The following is a 16,080-nucleotide window of genomic DNA, read 5'->3' as shown; positions in this document are numbered from 1 at the left end:
AAACAATCACATTCGCACGCCGACTGCGGTTGTGCACGAGCACAGCGATTCCGACCAATCCCAATGTGGCGCGGCGGGCGATCCGCTCTTGGCAGCCGACCACCACCTGGCTGCCAAGACGTGCCAAGAACCGTCCTCCGGGGGTATAAATCCAGGAGGCCCGTCCTCTCCGCCCTGTTTCGTCTCATCTCGCCATCCCAGCATCCGCTCGCAACAGCCCTCATCCAGACACCCAAGCCGTCTTCCACTCACCGACAATATGCAGAACATCCAGGATATCAAGAACGAAAAGGGCCTGCCCATGCCCCCGCCCGAACAGCACGATGGCCTTCCCGAGTACCAGCAGCAAGACTCGACCCTGCCGGTGACCTACCAAGTCTACCCGAACGGCGCCCCGTCTACCCTGAACAAGGACCAAACTCTGCCTCCCGTACCCGTCGCCCAGTACAGCGCCCCGCCCGTCGTCCAATCCAGCTGCCACGGCAGCTCCTCGAAATCAGCCCAAACCTCGTTTGCCATCATGGGAGGCACCGATCTGGACCTGATCAACACGAAGCTGGTTCGTGGAGGAACCTATACCATCAATGCAGCCTCGCTTCTGGGAGGAATCACCATCCGGGTGCCTGCTGACGTTGAGGTCGTCAACCAAGGCGTTGCAATTCTGGGCGGGTAAGTGGGCCACCACCCAGTCCTTTGATCTGACGCGAATGAGAGCCAATGCGGCCACAGCGATCGTTTGGATCGGCATCCGTGAGCCCCGCATGGCCATTCGATGCACAACAGGAATTCGACGAACCCTATCTTGATCACGGCTGACTCTTGCTGTTTGCTTCCACCTCTGCGCTCAATAGCATTGGCATCCATAAGAACCCGTACTACTCGGGCTTGCCCACCTCCAAGGTCGTCATCCGAGGTGTCGCCATCATGGGCGGTGTCTCGGTCGAGTTCTCGGACAAGCTGGCCCAATATCAAGACTAAACCCACCTCTTCCCCGGTCCCGCTGCTCCCCTCTCACTCGTCCTTTGCTATCCCAAACCCCTCATCCGTTGCAACCCCTCCCCAACCCCTCGCTGGCCCAACAGTGCTTGCTGGGTGATTCCGACCGACCCCCAGTAGAACAGGAAGCGGGAGGTAGTTCGGTCTTCTCATTTTGGTGATGTCCTCTTCGATATGCTGTGTCTCCACTTCCTCAATCTCATGTCCAATATATACTGTAGTATACCGCAAGCATCTTGAGCTTCCTGGCAGCATCGACAGGCGGCCCCTCGATGGCCTCTGTCCGTATGGCGGGTGTGTTGGCGGCGGACCGAGGTGTGAAGAGCGGGCCAAAACTCAAATTCCGTTGCTTGTTTGCGCATTGTTCGCCCCCGCAACCGAAAGACGAGCGATCCGCGGGCTTCGTCGTGATCTTGGCCGTGGTCCTCTCGGCTGCGATGGGCGACATCGATCCGGCAACCAAAGCGATTGTCAAGCAGGTCTTTGCCTACCTGGGGTTGGTCTTCTGGAGCTTCCAACTGTGCCCACAGGGTGAGGCAGTTTGGTTTTGGTTTTGTCGCAGCAGCAGCTCTCATCGACTCCATGCGCATCGACAGCGATCTCGCATCCACTGTGCCCCCCCCCCACGTATCGGCAACGGTTCGCTGACGAATCTGCTCCAATGGTTGCGACTCGGCCATGGCTCCTGCTTCTCCTCCTTGCACAGCATGGTCCAACTATAGACACGGAGCCGTCGGGGTCCTGTCCTCGCCGATGATGTTCTGCTGGGCAATCTGGGCGCCGTTCTTTGCCGGCTACGGCATGGGCAAGCCCGAGGGCCGGTTCACCGTCGGACTGATCGTGCAGCCGAACCTGTTTTGTTTCTTTGCCCTCGTTTGCTTTGTCCAGTGTCTGCTTTATCGAAGGTTCGCGGCCGGGAAAAGGGTGGGAGGGAAGAAATACGACATTGTAATCGGCGATGGCTTTCGGGGGGGGGATCACCAATGACGCTGTGCTTGTGAATTATTACGATTACTAGTTTCGCTGATACCGATCCAGCGAATGCCGCTGCGACCCTGGTCGTTGTTGCTCTTGGTGACATGGGTGGACCCTTGTGGGCTTACACTCACTCTGTCGTTTCTTTGCAGACAAGCAAGAGTTATTACGACCCAGCGAGCGACCGTCCTACTCGCATTGCTCTGCGTGGTTTTCGGCTGCCTAGAATTCGGAATGTACCTGATTGTCAACGTAAGGAGGCGAATCTGCGGCTTTCTATTCTTGTATCGACGGAACGACTGTGTGGACAACCGCATGGACAACCACATGGACAACCACATGGCCATCGTGATTCCGCTGCGAGAGTGGGCACTGCAACCAACTGACAATCGATGCCGTTCGTGCTCGCTACCAGTGGGTAGGCATCCAGAATCCAGAATCAGGGGTGCTCAGCGCCTTGGGGCTGGTGCCGACGGTCTTGATCATTGGTGGATTCATCCCCCAGTACATAACGATCTGTGGTGAGTGCTCTTGAATGCTCATGAGGACAATCGCAATGCTGCCCCTCCCCCGGTTATGGACGACTCTCTATATTGATGACTATGGCCAATTGTGATTCCGTTCCATTTTACTCGCATCTCTGACTCTTGTCCCTGCATCTTGCCAACCACCTACAGCCCAGCGACAGGTCGATGGTATCAGCTTCCTGTTCCTCGCCTGCGACATCCTCGGAGGCATATTTTCGCTGGTGTCGCTCTATTTCCATGACGGTCCATTCGATTACATCAGTGCCGGGTAAGGACACGAGCAAATGTGGGAGAGGGCACATCCGGCACATCGCACCACTGGTAGCTGCGACACCTCAGGTTGGTTGGTTGGTTGGTTGGTAGCATCAGCAGCTTCTGACTTTCTTCACTTTGGGGGGGGGGCTTTATCGTTGTCGCCGCCACAGCTCGTACTTGGGTGTGATTATGCTCGATCTCGGGATTGTTGTTCTCCACCACTGGTTTGTTCGACATCCGTCGCGGTCGAGCCGCAAGACTGCGTCTCTGGATGACACACTGTGAGGGTGCCACCGTCAAGTACATCCATCGTCATTACCGAGCTTATAGATTGGGATAGAGAGGGCCAGATCTTGCCGATGCCAAGGCACCTCCCTTCATGCCGATCACTCGCCATCCGTGTGAAAATGAAGCGAGACTACATTCCGAGACCGATGAACGAACGGCGGCGTAGGCGGCGCTCCATTTGAGTTGTGTGCAAGTCGACTGTAACGATCAGCCACGTATATTCAAGATTGCTGTGCCAAGAGTTTAACTGGGCAGCCAGTGGCAGCGACGTCAGTGGCCATGTATCTGTCGACCGGTGCTGGCTCGGGTGGGCGAAGATCCAGGCTGCGCTGGTAAAGGTCTTCGAGGGTCGCAACCCGTTCGTTGAGCACATTGTGTTCCAAGGCAGAGTGCTTGAGGTTCTCGATGTGACTGGTGAGGTTGCGGAGGATGTCCATGTCGAAGGAGACGTAGCGGTCCATGGTCAAGGCAAGAAGGTAATGGACATAGCGCTGCGGGTCGTCCTCTGATGGAGGCTGGAGGTGCTCGGCGGGGTTGATGCGGGAAAGATCCGATGCTTCGTCTCGAGACAGGCAGGAGCGTCCCTGACTGAACCGATCGGTGAGGATGCCGTTGAGACTGGCCAGGACCCGCCAGTCCCGCAGAGAATCGACGGTGCGGATCGGGCCCACCTGGAGCGTTCTGAGGGGCAGGCAGTGAGTGGCGACCGAGATGAGGACGCAGGCTCTGGAGCCATTCTCGACGACCTTGCTGCAGCCGCTAAGATCGAGATGCTGAAGCGAGCGCGGGCGCAAACGAACGAGGCTTTCGAGGATCGTGATGGAAACATACGGGCAGTCGGCCAGATCGAGTCGGCGCAGTCTCGGGCAGTGCTCGAGTATCCGTGTGATTTCGTCAGGTTTGATCATGTTGCCCTTGAGGTTCAGATCTTGCAGGTTTGGGCAGACATCTGAGACAGACAAGAAGAACTCGCTGCCGAGGCGGAAGCATTGCGAGACGTCCAGCACGACCAAGCCCTTCCCCACTGCAGGAACAAGGGTGCAGACATCCGTGATAGGCGGCGACCATGTTCGGACACACGATCGCAGCGACAGAGCCGAGAGGCGAGTGAATCGGCTGAGGACGGACGAGAACATCGGGGTATCGGGTGGGAAGACTGTGTGGCTCCAGAACAGCGAGGTGATGGTGTGGGAACGCTGGAGCAGCAGATCGAGCGCCTCTGGGGTCAAAGTACATCGCTCGAGTCTCAGGACCGACAGTGGTCCAAGGCCCTTGAGAATGTAGGCCAGGGTTGTTGGAGCAAAGAGGGTGCCGTTCCAGAGATGCAGCTCGTCAAAGCAGCAGGTGCGACTGTGGACGAGGGATGATTCGTCTGTGTCCACGAGTGCGCCTCCTGGAGCCGGAGTATCGTCGAATGTGAAGAACGGAATGAGAAAGCGAGGATCGTGCAGGGCCATGGACTCTGACAAGACCAATGACCCCTTTGTCAAGGCCATGGGGATCGCTGACGAATCTGGCAGGCTTGGACTCGGTCTCCGAGCAAAGGGGCCGAATTGGAAGGACTCTGAGAGGGTCTGGAAGACGGTGTAGATGGCCAGGCGCTCATCGTACGAGCGGCGAGGCAGATCGATGTTGAGGACGATGGTGAGGCGGTTTGGGCCGGTGGTGGAGCACTTGGACTTCCAAGCCCGAGAAGTGAGCAAGTCACAGATCTGGATGATCATGGCGATCCGCTGCCAGCAGCATGACCAACACAACTGCTTGACAGACTCGGGCAGGTCTTCTTCTTCAAACTCAAGATAGTGGTCGTTGGAGCGCATGGGAGTGGGTATCGATAGCGAGAGTTGGTAGTTGAAGCGCACGGTCAGGCGAGACACATGGTTGAGATAGCCAGGATTGGCTTGGATGGTGAGAATGAGGCGCTGTAGGCGACGAGTGTCGGCCGGGTCGCAGAGACTGGCGAGGTAGGTGCTGTCGGGAACGGGCTCGTTCATGAAGTATTGGGATCGGCGGATGGGGATCGTTTTGGCTGCGACAGGTGAGTAAGAGTTGAGCGCATAGTGAAAGGAGAGTCGAACGAACGATGTGAGTGTGGAAACATGTACATCAGAGCACTTGAGCATGGATTACGGTGGATGAATCGATCGACAGGAGGAGTGGGGGAAGCTGAGGGGAGACCATTGTCGGAGAGGACAAGAGTGATCGAGCTCGAACGATGGAACTGGATGAGCTGAAGGTCGTCATGCGGATGGTATATCCAGTGGGGATGGTGCAGAGCGTCGCTGACATACCCGGGATCGCTGTATCGAGATCCAAGTGGCTCCAAAGAATGCTGGTGCCGATGTCTCTCCAGAGTCGGCAGCACTGAATGGCGGACAGCAGATCCCGCCTGGAGTCGACGTATCCAAGGATGCCCGATACGATTTCATAGAGCGATACGGCGAGGGCGGAGGGTTGTTCCATTGCAGCAGCAGAGCCAGCGAAGGCTTGTTCTTGGTCCAGTTGGTGCCGACACTAACTCGCGCTTGGTGATCTTGACGGCGGTCTGTGCGGCCTCGGACTTGGGTGGGATGCTCCCAGGGCGAAGATGGAGGTCGGATGAACTGCTTCTGGCAGCTCATCGAGAGAGGATCCAGAAGCGGGGTGGGACACAAAAGAACAAAGCAAGGACTGCAGATCCACGGAATGCTTGACGGTGCAATGGAAGTCAACGACGCTCTGAGTTGGTGGCGAGTGGCAAGTGGCGAGTAGCTAGTGGCAAGTGGCAAGTGGCGAGTAGCTAGTGGCAAGTGGCAAGTGGCGAGCGGGTGAACACGGCATTTTTCGCTCTGGTCGGATGCTGGTGTAGTGCCAAAATGAAAAGGTTTTGGCGCACGAGACAGAGTTTGCAATGGAAGATCCTGGAGGAGGATTCGGCGATTCGGGCAGTTGTGGCAATAGGAGAGTGCAGGACAGCGTGTGGGCGAGAGGCCGTCTGTCGGAAACCCTCGGTGAGAACCCGATCGTGGGAAGCCTCTGGCCAAAATGGAATCTTCGGCGACACGTGGACGGCAGATGCCGGGAGCGATGGATGTGGCAGTGCATGTACGGATCTGGGCACCGCCCCTCTCGGTGGGGGGCCGGACAGCCGCACTCGGACAGCGACCTCTTGTCCCCTTGTCCTCTTGTCCTCTTGTCCGCCAGACAGACACACAGCTGTTGCTACTGTGGCTGCGCACACTGTCTCTGCAATGTGTGCCCACAGTGTGTGCTGCCGTGCCATCGACGCTCTCTGCACAGCCGACCCGCCACCGCCGCCTCTGTTTTGTGTTTGCGCAGCGCGGCGGGGCCTTGCTCCCCCCCACCGCCACTGCCCGCGGCATTAAACTGCGACTGCAGCGGCCGCGCGTTCTGGACAGAACGGCCCACAGTCGCAATGCACCCCCCCCACAGCAGGACCGCGAGAAGGACCGTGACCAAGACCGCCAGCGAGATCGGCACCGAGAGCGGGCGAGGGCAGGCGAGGGCGCCGCGCCGCAGCTTGTCGTCCCATTCACACTGCGGTGCTCGCTGCCACCCGGCGCCGCCTCGTCCCCCGGCCTCGCCCCTCCCCGCCCGTCTCGTCGTCCTTTGGTCGTCTTTTCTCCTCGCTTGCCCCCATCTTGCCCTTCCGCCCATCTTCTCAAGCCTCTTCCAGGCAACTCCCACCCAGAGCACCGGCGAGACCCTGCACCTCCCACACATACGCTTGCCTCCAACGCCATGTCGTCCACCCAGTACCCCTTCTCCTTCGGGAGCTTCGACTATTTCTGCTCCCAGCTCTCGCTGACCCTGTGTCCGCTCGTCAGCACCAACACCCTCGGTGGAGGCGTCGAGGCTTCTTGCTACTCCCGAAACATCCAGCTCGGCGGCGACCCCGGCATCCTCATCTTCGAGCCCGCCGTCCTGATCATCCACCTCGTGGCCCTGATCATGACCGGAATCATGATCTACCACATCCGCTCGAAATACACCGCCGTCGGCCGGAAGGAAATCGTCATGTTCTTCTACATGTACGCCTTCACCACCATCTTTGAGTTCCTGCTGGTCTCGGGCATCATTGCCTCGTCGTCTTTCCTCTACCAAGTAAGTGTGCAGAAGCATCACTCGTTGGCACTCTGTCGCCGTCGCTGCTTGCTGTGGCTGTCGAGGGAGGCGCAGACTCGGTATTGCGCAGTGCATGTCTGGATGTCTGGATGTCTGGATGGTCGGAGCTGGATCTATCAGACTGGGATACCTGCGTGCGCTGCCCTCTGGCACAGCTGTCCCGCTGCGTCTGTCCAGGATTGTCTTTGAGATTGCTGCTTTGCCATCGGTGTCCTCGACGAGCCTCCCCCACTGGTTTGCCTGTCCACCATGTCTCCCCCCCCCACTCACTTACCGTGTCTCTGCCTTACTTTTCTCTCCAGTACTTTGTTGCCGGCTACATCGGCCTCGGCGTCGCCACCATGTTCTGTCTGCTCTGCAACGGTTTCGTCGGCTTCCAGTGGGCTGAGGATGGTACCCCTCAATCGCTCTGGGTAAGGCAGACTCGTCCGGTCCTCCGGCCCTGTGGCCTGGCTGGCACATGGATGTCCAGCATCATTCTGCGGCCAAGTCGGCTTCGGACCCAGCGCCAGCTCCTACTGCACTCAGGGCCCACACGGCAACCGCTCGACTCAACCGACTGACTCGTCCCTGTCTGCTCTGTCGCTACTGCATCCAGTCGATCCGCATCGCCACTTTTGTCGTCTTTGCCATCACCATGTTTGTGGCATTGGCCACCTTCCTCGGCATCGGCCCCTTCAACTCGGCCAGCCCCATCGGTCTCTTCATCGTCTACTTTGTGTTTTCCGTCGCTTGCGTCTTTATCTACTACGTGCTCCAGATCATCCTGGTCGTCAAGACTCTGGAAGACAAGTGGCCCATTGGTGAGTACACGCTCGCAAGGATGTGGGAGGCGGGCTGGTCCTGGATCCGGCTGTGGACTGGATCCAATTGTATGTTGGCTCGGTCAACGTGCGGCTTGCCACTAGGCCACACCACAAGCTTCGATCCGGATCCGATGGCTGGGCTGGGCTGGGCTGGGCTGCCATGGCTACGGTCCAGAATCGAGGTTGTCAAGACGGCGTGCTTCTCTTGGTGGGATCGAACACAACCGGGCCCTCTTTACCACCAGGCACCTTACCTCGCTCCGGTCGATCGCGTAGCTTGCGCAACCTGCCACGTCTTTGCATCATGGACCGATTCTAACCATTGTGCTGTATTGCTTCGCTCATGACTTGCAGGTGACATCACTGTTGGATTCCTGTTCTTTGCCGCTGGCCAGGTCTGCCAGTATATCTTCTCGATCCAGATCTGCAACCTGGCCCAGCACTACATCGACGGCATGTTCTTTGGCGTCATCTGTACTCTCCTTGGTGTCATGATGGTCTACAAGTTCTGGGACTCGATCACCAAGGAAGACTTGGAGTTCTCTGTCACCGGAAAGAGCAGCGTCTGGGACGGCAATGGCGAGAATGATATCTACTAAGCCAGCCGCGCCTCCCCGCTCCTCTCTCTCTCAAGACATCCATATAGAACCCTCCTCTCCTTTCCCAGCCGGTGACTTTCGGGATCCATCAAAAAAATAATGACAAACACGCCATCGTCATCCCAGCCCTTTCATTCTCATTGCTTGATCATATACTGTCATTGCCACAATGACACTCTTATCCCTCTTGCGATTTTGTCTCTTGTTCTCATGCGTCGTTTTGGCCATTCTGTTTGCCCCCCCCCTCCGATCCCCAGCCCATGTTGTTGTGGACGCGAACGTGTGTCTGGATTTCAACGGCCAATGCCCTTTTGCCAGGCGGATATCGGTGTAACGCGTTTCTGAAGATTCAACAGAGTCTCTCACATTAACAGCAAACACCGATCAAGCATTTACATGCTCGGCTTTTGGCGGCGGGTGCTTGTGTTATCGTGCCCTAACCGCCGTGAGTTACTTTTCATTATCACTATTGTCATTTTTTTTATTTTATTGTTGTTTGCGGGCTCTCGCCTGCAATCCAGCCGTGCGTGAAGCTGCGGCCCAGGGACCCGAGAGCTTGGAAGTGAGAATGCGTGAGAAAGAGAGAAAGGAAGATCCCGCTGCGGTTGGATGCTGGTCTTGACAATACACACATTCATAGCCACGACTGCTCCGAGCGGTGATTGTGTGTGTGTGGGGGGGGGAGGTTGTTCACCCAAACAAGCAAACAAGCAAACAAGCAAGCAGCCAGACAGGCAAGCAAGAAAGAAAGAAAAATAGAATGGAATGTATTTGAGGATGACTGGGGCATGGATAGGAGGGGGATCGATGCTCTCGATGTTCCGAAAATGGCGAAAGGAAGCCATGGCAAGTTGCAAAAAAGAACAGGGAGGAATACAAGGAAAATGTTGGAATCGATTGATGCGAAAGGAAAACACGGTGCGAGTACAAGGGATTGAAAAGGGTGCGGTGAAGTCGAATGAGCAAATGAACAAATGGGCAAATGAAATGGTAAATGAGCGGGCGATCCGAAATGCCCCCCGAATCGGAGAGAGATGAATGGCCCTGCCAACGGAGTGTTTCTGCTCAAGTAATTAGCGGAGCAAAGAGTCGTGGCAAAACTAATTCTGGGGGGGGGGAGATCGGAAGGGCAGCAGCCCAAAACCCCCCAGAGAAAATGTCTGCGCCCACTGGCAGCACCATCGCAAATGCACGATAAAGAAATGCACGACAGCCGGTGGCTGCCGATGCGGATCCACCGGGTGACTGAGGGCTTCATTGAGCATCGACGGCAATCATACTGCAGAAACCCACGCACGACGGCACGGTGGGAGAAGGAAGAACTCTAAGGCTGGAGGGAAGAGAGGGAGGAAAGATGCAGGAGGGTGGCGGCTGGAGGGCGGGGTAGACGAGGAGGGGGGGGAGAGGGTTGAAGGCGAGGGCGATGGCGATGGCGAGGGCGATGGCGAGCGAGAGAGTTACCAAATGGATATTGACAAGTCTCACACCGCCCTCACATCTCGAGCGAGTTGCGCATGGCCTCATCGAGACCCTCGATTTCGGCGCTGGGGTCAACCGAGAGCACGCGCTTGCCCATCTGCAGGGTTTCGCGCTGGCGAATTTCGTTGGCCCGACGGATGCAGTTCTCGATGCCAGTGTTCCAGTCGTCGTTCTGGTCTGCAGGCTTGGACAGATGCCACACCGTCCTCGGCTTGGGCTGGGTGGCCAGCTGCCGGTTCTCGGCCAGGCGTTGCTTGAAGCTGGCAATCATGGCCTTTGACGGTGACACGTCCGATTGATTCGAGTGGATGCTAGCGGCATCGTCCTGTGAGCGACGGGGGCTCGGAGGAACGTGGAGATTGCCGAGACTCTGATGCTTGTGGATCCGTGGTAGCTCGGGGGCGAGCTGACGCAGGTTTGAGATGCTATGGTGCTTGGTGATGTTGAAGGGCGTGGGGATCACGGGCGAGAGCTCGAGGTCAGATCCAAACTGGGTGCGCCGGATGATGACACTCATTTCGGCAATGTCGCGCAGACGCGGGCGAATGATGCGCTTGGGCAGGACTTGCTCCGCGATCTGCGGGATCTCGATTTCCATGACGGGGTTGAGCAGAGACACATGCTGGGTGGTAGGCGAAGACGAGGGCGTTAGAAGGAGCAGCCACCGCGGGGATTGTCTTGGGTGTGGTCGTATTACAGGTTGGTGGATGCGTCGCAGTGGAGGAGGAAGAGGGGACAACCGCCACCAGGACGGAGCGAATACGCCAAGCTGCGTGTCGGTACAGACTGCATCTCGCACAGAGCACCACGCAATATTCGAGATGTATCGATCAGTCAGCATCAGCCAGGCAGTATGCATCCGTTAGCGACTTACCCTTCCGTGAGGCCCATCGTCCTCGTCATCGCTTTCCTCGTCGCTCTCTATTGTGGGCAGCGAGTCGCTATACGGGTTTGGAACATCGGCACGGGATCCGTCGACATGCTTCGGCTTGGAGACTCCCTCGGCCAGATTCTCGGCATAGACACTGACTTTTACCGAGGAGCTTGGGCTGACGTCACCCTCGGCGCTGGTGTCGGTCCCAGCAGTGTTGGTGGCGGTGGTGGTGGCGGCGGCACCGGGAACGGTATCGACGTCCTCGTCGCTGTCGCTTTCGTGGTCGCTGTACAAGCTGCTGTCCGATAGACGCTTGGACTTCAAGTACTTATGAGGCGACAGGTATCGTGGAGTGTAGCGACCGCGCCAACCCTGCCGCATAAACGAAGGGATCAAGGCTGGGTTAGTCAAGAGTGGCAATGGGGCGATAAAGAGCAAATCACCTCCACGTATGACCCGCTCGACGGACCGCTCACCGCCACCAAGAGTCGCCCCCCGATCCCGCAGGCAAGTTGCCGCCCGCCCCACTCGACACCAACAGGCCACCGCCGTCCAATGCACCCGCCATTCCTCAAGCGCCATTGCGCCGCCGGACTATGCCTGCAAGCATCAAGAGCAAAGCCAAATGGCAAATACAGCAGGTGCCGGCGAAATGCAATGGCCAGCGTCGAGTGCAGAACGCAAGTGCAAGATCAAAATACAAACCATGTATTCGTCGAGCTGGATGTACGACGGGTCGGTGGGCGGCAGGGCGAGGGCCGGGACGAGTTGCTCGGTCTTGGGCGACGCAGCCTCGGCCGGGACAGCGACCTGGACAGCGACCTGGACATCGGAGAGCTGATCGGTCGAGTCTCTCGAGGTGGAGGAACGGACGGACTCGCGGTCGCGAGTGCGCTTCTTGCGCTTGCCCTTCAGCCCGTCCATGGAGATGCGGCCGGTGTGCAGAAAGCTGTCGACCTGGTTGTTGATCAGGGCAAGGTTGAATTTGGTAAACTTTTTCTCGGGCACCTCCAGCGATGGCCGCAGCTCGGTGGATCGCAGTTCGGCGGGTCGCGGCTCGGCGGGTCGCATGTCGGCGGGTCGGATATCGGCAGGTCGCAGCTCGGTGGGCGAGCTGCACTCGGCGTTGCCGTTGGATCCATCAAAGAGCAAGGAGCCGGACGGGATCGCCACATCGAGTTCGAAGGTCTTGTTCAGCGAGGAGCTCCGGGAGGGCTCGGAGTTGGACAGGGAGTCGTCGGGCTCGGCACGGACGCTCGACAGGAAGGAGTTTTTCCTCTTCTCGAGAAAGCTCTTGACGCCCTTGCTTTTCTTTGGGGCGGCCATGGTTGGAATGCAGGTAGGCGGGACGAGGATGCGGACGCTGGGGGGATATCTATTGGGAGCTGGGAAGACGGTGGACCAGAGAATGTCGATGCAGACACACAGATAGATGATGGGCTTGGGAGAGACGGAGTATCAGATGAATTGACAAGACGGTTGAGGCGGCGAGCCAGGCGGGGGAAAGCCACCGAGGGAGGCCGGTGGATGGGGGTGTGGTGACTGGGTGGCTGTGAGCGAAGCGAGCGCTGGGCCCAGACGGCGAGGCCTCGTGCAGAGACCAAGAGAGCCGAAGACGGGGGCGGAAAGGCGGACAGTCGGGGGACGGTGGTTGGGAAGCGGAGGAGCGGTCCGGATGGCCGGATCCGGGGGTTGAGAGGACGGGCGATGGGAATGGGAATGGAATGGGATGGGATTGACGTTGGTGGTGAAGTTGAAGTTGAAGTTGAAGGTGATGCTGCGGTTGGAGTTGGTTGGAAATGGAGTTGGACACAGAGTTGATATTCTGGGCACACGCTCTCGGTGCGCTCTCGGTGCTCGAGTCGCGCTGTCTGACTCGGCCCGCTGTACTGGCTCTCGCTCGATCTCGCTGCGCGGTCTCCCCTCGCCGCTCCTCGGTCTTGGCGGTTGTTGGTTTGGGGTACCCGCGTTTGGCGCGCACATGTCCCACCCTGCGTCGCACGGTGTGATATAGACTCAGTCGGGTATGGACTGCCACCGATCCAGAACAACGAATAAGCCAATGTCGAACGAGGACAACGAATAAGCCGACGTCGAGCCAGAGAAGCGGACGGACCGATCGCGAGCATCGCTGCTCTGGTAATCGCATCACACCACACCACGCGCCTCGCTCGACACAGCCCGCCCTCGCACAGGCCGCTTGCGTCGCGCGCCGCCACGCTTTCCGCCGCGCACGTGCGCTTATCGTGGCCAACCAGCGCGCGCCCAGGCCGCGTCCCCCTGGGCCGTATCACGCTTGTGCCACGCGCCGCGTGTGTTCTCGGCCCGTTTCCCACCTCCCCCTGCTCCAGGATTCGGCTTGTTGCTGGGTTCTGCCGAGTTCCGGTGCGATATCCTGGCGCTCGAGCCCGATGCTCTGCGAGCGCTCCGTCGTTCTATAAACCTATCGGTGCTGCCTCTGCTCGCTGCCCATCGTCTCTGCTCGCTGCCCAGCCCTGCTCCCACAGATGCCCTCGTCGCTGGCTCTCCTGCTCGCTCTCCCGCTGCTCCAGGCCGCTGGTGCCCTCAGCATCGGCCAGCCCCGCGTGCATGCCAGAGCCCCGTCGCTGCAGTATCCCCCGCCCATGCCCGCTCGTAAGTCTTTGCTGGAGGCGCTTGCTGCTGTCTTTGGCCGGGCGGCTCGCCGTCTGCTCCGGCTCCAGTCATCCCTGGACTCGAAGCCCTCGTCGTCTTTGGCCACCAAGCACATCCCTTGATCGATGCTAACGAGCTCGATGCTGTTGCCTTCTTCCAGAGTGGCCCTCGACCGACCAATCCAAGTTCATCACAGGCAACCTCCTCGCTGATCCGCTGGTGCAAGAGTAAGCTCGGGGCAGACTCCGTCTCCAAGCACCCCTCGGTGTCTGTTTGTTCTCGTTGCCACCCGCTCACACACACTGACCCTGGTCCCGCGGCATTGCGTCGAGCTTTCGTTTTATGGAACACTGTGCTGACCGATCCTATCGCTTGGTTTCCGCCAGTGCCCTAGCATATGTCCAGTCGGTTGTCCCAGCCGATCTCCTAAGCATCCCCACCTCAACCTACATTTCCCTCTCGACTGTCAAGTACAACTCTGATGGTGAGCACCAATACTCCCCTCTCCATGTCCGAAAACAGCCGCGACAGTGATTGTGTTTGTGTTCGCTGCCTTTGCGGATGACCACCCACACCAAGCTTCGATACAACCACCCACACCAAGCTTCGATACAACCACCCAACAGGCAGACGATCGCCTGAAATGCTTGGCAGAACCGCCGGCTCCACAGCCGAGCACCCCGTATATGTGCACTCATCGCCGCTGGTGTCCATCTCTCTCTTTCGTCACTGCTGATGTCCATCCCTCTTCATCACCTCCGCCGTCCTCACTATATCTCGAACGCCGCTGCAGTCGCAAAGAACTGCTACTGGCCCGGAACTGCCTGTGTTCGCTCCGCACCCGGCAACGGCTATCAGGCCGATGTCTACGCATGCCCCCAAACATCTACCTGGGGCATTTCCTTTGACGACGGACCCACGGTCGATCTCGTCAACCACCAAGACTCCCTTGCCATCCGCCAGCAGCTCGACAAGATGAAGATCAAGGGAACCTTCTTTGTGGTTGGATCGAACGTCATCCAGAACCCTCAGATTGTCTTGGACGAGTACAATGACGGCCAGCAGATCGGCGTCCACACCTGGACCCATCACCCGCTCACTACCTGCACCAACGAGCAGATCGTCGCCGAAATCAAGTATTCCGAAGCCCTGATCTACAATGCTACCGGCCATGTTCCCAAGTTTTTCCGCCCACCTTACGGTGACGTCGACGATCGTGTTCGCTCCATCGTCAATGCCCTCGGCTACTCGGTCACCATCTGGTCCAAGGACGACTTTGCTGCTGATCAGACCACAACCAGCCCGAGCATCGCTGCTTCGCTCGAAAACACCGTCATCTCATCCTGGTTCGCCCCGAACCGACCGGGCTTCATCTCGCTCAGCCACGACATCAGCCCCTTCACCAGCGGCGTGATCCTCAGCATCCTCCAGTATGTCCAGCAGAACCGTGCCAACATCAGCCTGAACATCGTTCCCATTGGAACCTGCATGAACATGCCCTGGTATGTCGATGGCTCAGCCATCACCACCACCTCCAAAACCGCCGCCGCCACCAACACAACCACTCTCCTGCCGTCCCCGACCACCATCAACGCCACCACAACCAGCGCCTCCGCCACGGCCTCGCCCACGACTTCCAATGTTCCCTCTGGCGCCCATCGATCCGCTGCACTGACCCTATTCCCTGCCTTTGCGTTTGCGTGTGCGTGTGCTGCTCTTGCCATGCTTTAAACGAGTAACGTTTCTCCAAGGCTGAACAGAAGGTTGAACATAAGGCTGTGCAGAGTCCCTTGACAAGCGTAATCACCCTTCTCGTTTTGTTGTTCGGTGTCGCTTCTACCAGCTGGTGTCAATCTTCTTGACTCAAATTTATACGACTGAGCCCCGTCCGATTGTGTCTGCAGTACCGTTACCCTGTTACAATTCCTCCCCCGAAGAACAGGACGCTTCTGTGTCAAAATATATCGTACCCACGCGAGTGGGTTGCTTGCTGAATACCAACTGATGGGCCATTGTCGTTGACCTTGATCGCTAACCTTGGTCGTTGGCGGTGAGTCCGCCCTGGATGGACAAGGTCTTGCATCCGCACCGATCGATCGATGATGAGGTTGCTCGCACAGTTTGCTTTGGGCACGACGAGGCCCCAGCGCCGTCCATGACCGAGCCCGACGCTTGATCACGGTGCAAAAATCGCTTCATGGTCGCCCATCGCCGCTTCAGCGAATGGTCGTCAATCCAATGAAAAACGGGCCCCCCGGGTTTTGGTCGTTGGACAAATATGCTATCACTCGACACATCGCGCGCTGGCCATGGCCATTCAGGGATGCGTTTCTGGATCTGAATCAAGGACGCTTTCTCGCTCAGATGGCTCCCCGCAAGCGAAAGGCACCACCCAGGCGACCAAGTAGATCCAGAGCACCCACAAGATCCTTGGTCTGCAGGAATGAATGAGCACCACACCAAGTCCCACACCAGGTCCCAAGATCCCCGGGGTGGCTTCCTTCTTGCAATACATTCGCCAT

General features: G+C 58.1%; 7 protein-coding genes across 7 annotated transcripts; 4 read left to right on the top strand and 3 right to left on the bottom strand.

Moving 5' to 3' along the window:
* The first annotated feature begins 129 nt into the window (after positions 1 to 129).
* On the top strand, positions 130 to 1,227 carry BJ171DRAFT_491889 (uncharacterized protein). The gene is made up of 2 exons (XM_053109772.1): positions 130 to 669; positions 852 to 1,227. Exons 1-2 carry the CDS (start codon positions 260 to 262, stop codon positions 976 to 978), a joined length of 537 nt encoding a protein of 178 aa, XP_052969959.1. The 5' UTR covers positions 130 to 259; the 3' UTR covers positions 979 to 1,227.
* Positions 1,228 to 1,373: 146 nt separating this feature from the next.
* On the top strand, positions 1,374 to 3,279 carry BJ171DRAFT_491888 (uncharacterized protein). The gene is made up of 6 exons (XM_053109771.1): positions 1,374 to 1,527; positions 1,703 to 1,901; positions 2,124 to 2,223; positions 2,387 to 2,492; positions 2,649 to 2,766; positions 2,924 to 3,279. Exons 1-6 carry the CDS (start codon positions 1,434 to 1,436, stop codon positions 3,036 to 3,038), a joined length of 732 nt encoding a protein of 243 aa, XP_052969958.1. The 5' UTR covers positions 1,374 to 1,433; the 3' UTR covers positions 3,039 to 3,279.
* BJ171DRAFT_636264 (uncharacterized protein) lies at positions 2,800 to 5,504 on the bottom strand (the record flags this gene model as incomplete). The annotated part of the gene is made up of 2 exons (XM_053115709.1): positions 2,800 to 5,070; positions 5,333 to 5,504. 2 exons carry the CDS (start codon positions 5,502 to 5,504, stop codon positions 3,263 to 3,265), a joined length of 1,980 nt encoding a protein of 659 aa, XP_052969957.1. The 3' UTR covers positions 2,800 to 3,262.
* Positions 5,505 to 6,678: 1,174 nt separating this feature from the next.
* Positions 6,679 to 8,656, top strand: BJ171DRAFT_256756 (chitin synthase III catalytic subunit). Its single transcript, XM_053106737.1, has 4 exons — positions 6,679 to 7,145; positions 7,469 to 7,579; positions 7,765 to 7,969; positions 8,327 to 8,656. The coding sequence occupies exons 1-4, from the start codon at positions 6,783 to 6,785 to the stop codon at positions 8,569 to 8,571; spliced, it is 924 nt and encodes a 307-aa protein (XP_052969956.1). The 5' UTR covers positions 6,679 to 6,782; the 3' UTR covers positions 8,572 to 8,656.
* A 399-nt stretch (positions 8,657 to 9,055) lies between these two features.
* BJ171DRAFT_256758 (uncharacterized protein) lies at positions 9,056 to 9,946 on the bottom strand. Its single transcript, XM_053106738.1, has one exon. The coding sequence runs from the start codon at positions 9,827 to 9,829 to the stop codon at positions 9,206 to 9,208; it is 624 nt and encodes a 207-aa protein (XP_052969955.1). The 5' UTR covers positions 9,830 to 9,946; the 3' UTR covers positions 9,056 to 9,205.
* Positions 9,947 to 12,701, bottom strand: BJ171DRAFT_256751 (uncharacterized protein). The gene is made up of 3 exons (XM_053106736.1): positions 11,630 to 12,701; positions 10,925 to 11,296; positions 9,947 to 10,672 (listed from the first exon to the last, which is right to left on the bottom strand). The coding sequence occupies exons 1-3, from the start codon at positions 12,248 to 12,250 to the stop codon at positions 10,064 to 10,066; spliced, it is 1,602 nt and encodes a 533-aa protein (XP_052969954.1). The 5' UTR covers positions 12,251 to 12,701; the 3' UTR covers positions 9,947 to 10,063.
* Positions 12,702 to 13,548: 847 nt separating this feature from the next.
* Positions 13,549 to 15,289, top strand: BJ171DRAFT_578351 (uncharacterized protein; the record flags this gene model as incomplete). The annotated part of the gene is made up of 4 exons (XM_053113877.1): positions 13,549 to 13,558; positions 13,719 to 13,785; positions 13,945 to 14,042; positions 14,352 to 15,289. 4 exons carry the CDS (start codon positions 13,549 to 13,551, stop codon positions 15,287 to 15,289), a joined length of 1,113 nt encoding a protein of 370 aa, XP_052969953.1.
* Between the last annotated feature and the right edge of the window lie 791 nt (positions 15,290 to 16,080).

This window comes from Polychytrium aggregatum (assembly GCF_025602895.1).
Source record: "Polychytrium aggregatum strain JEL109 chromosome Unknown BJ171scaffold_6, whole genome shotgun sequence".
NCBI classification, from domain to species: Eukaryota; Fungi; Chytridiomycota; class Chytridiomycetes; order Polychytriales; genus Polychytrium; species Polychytrium aggregatum.
This window is presented reverse-complemented; position numbering and strand designations above follow the sequence as displayed.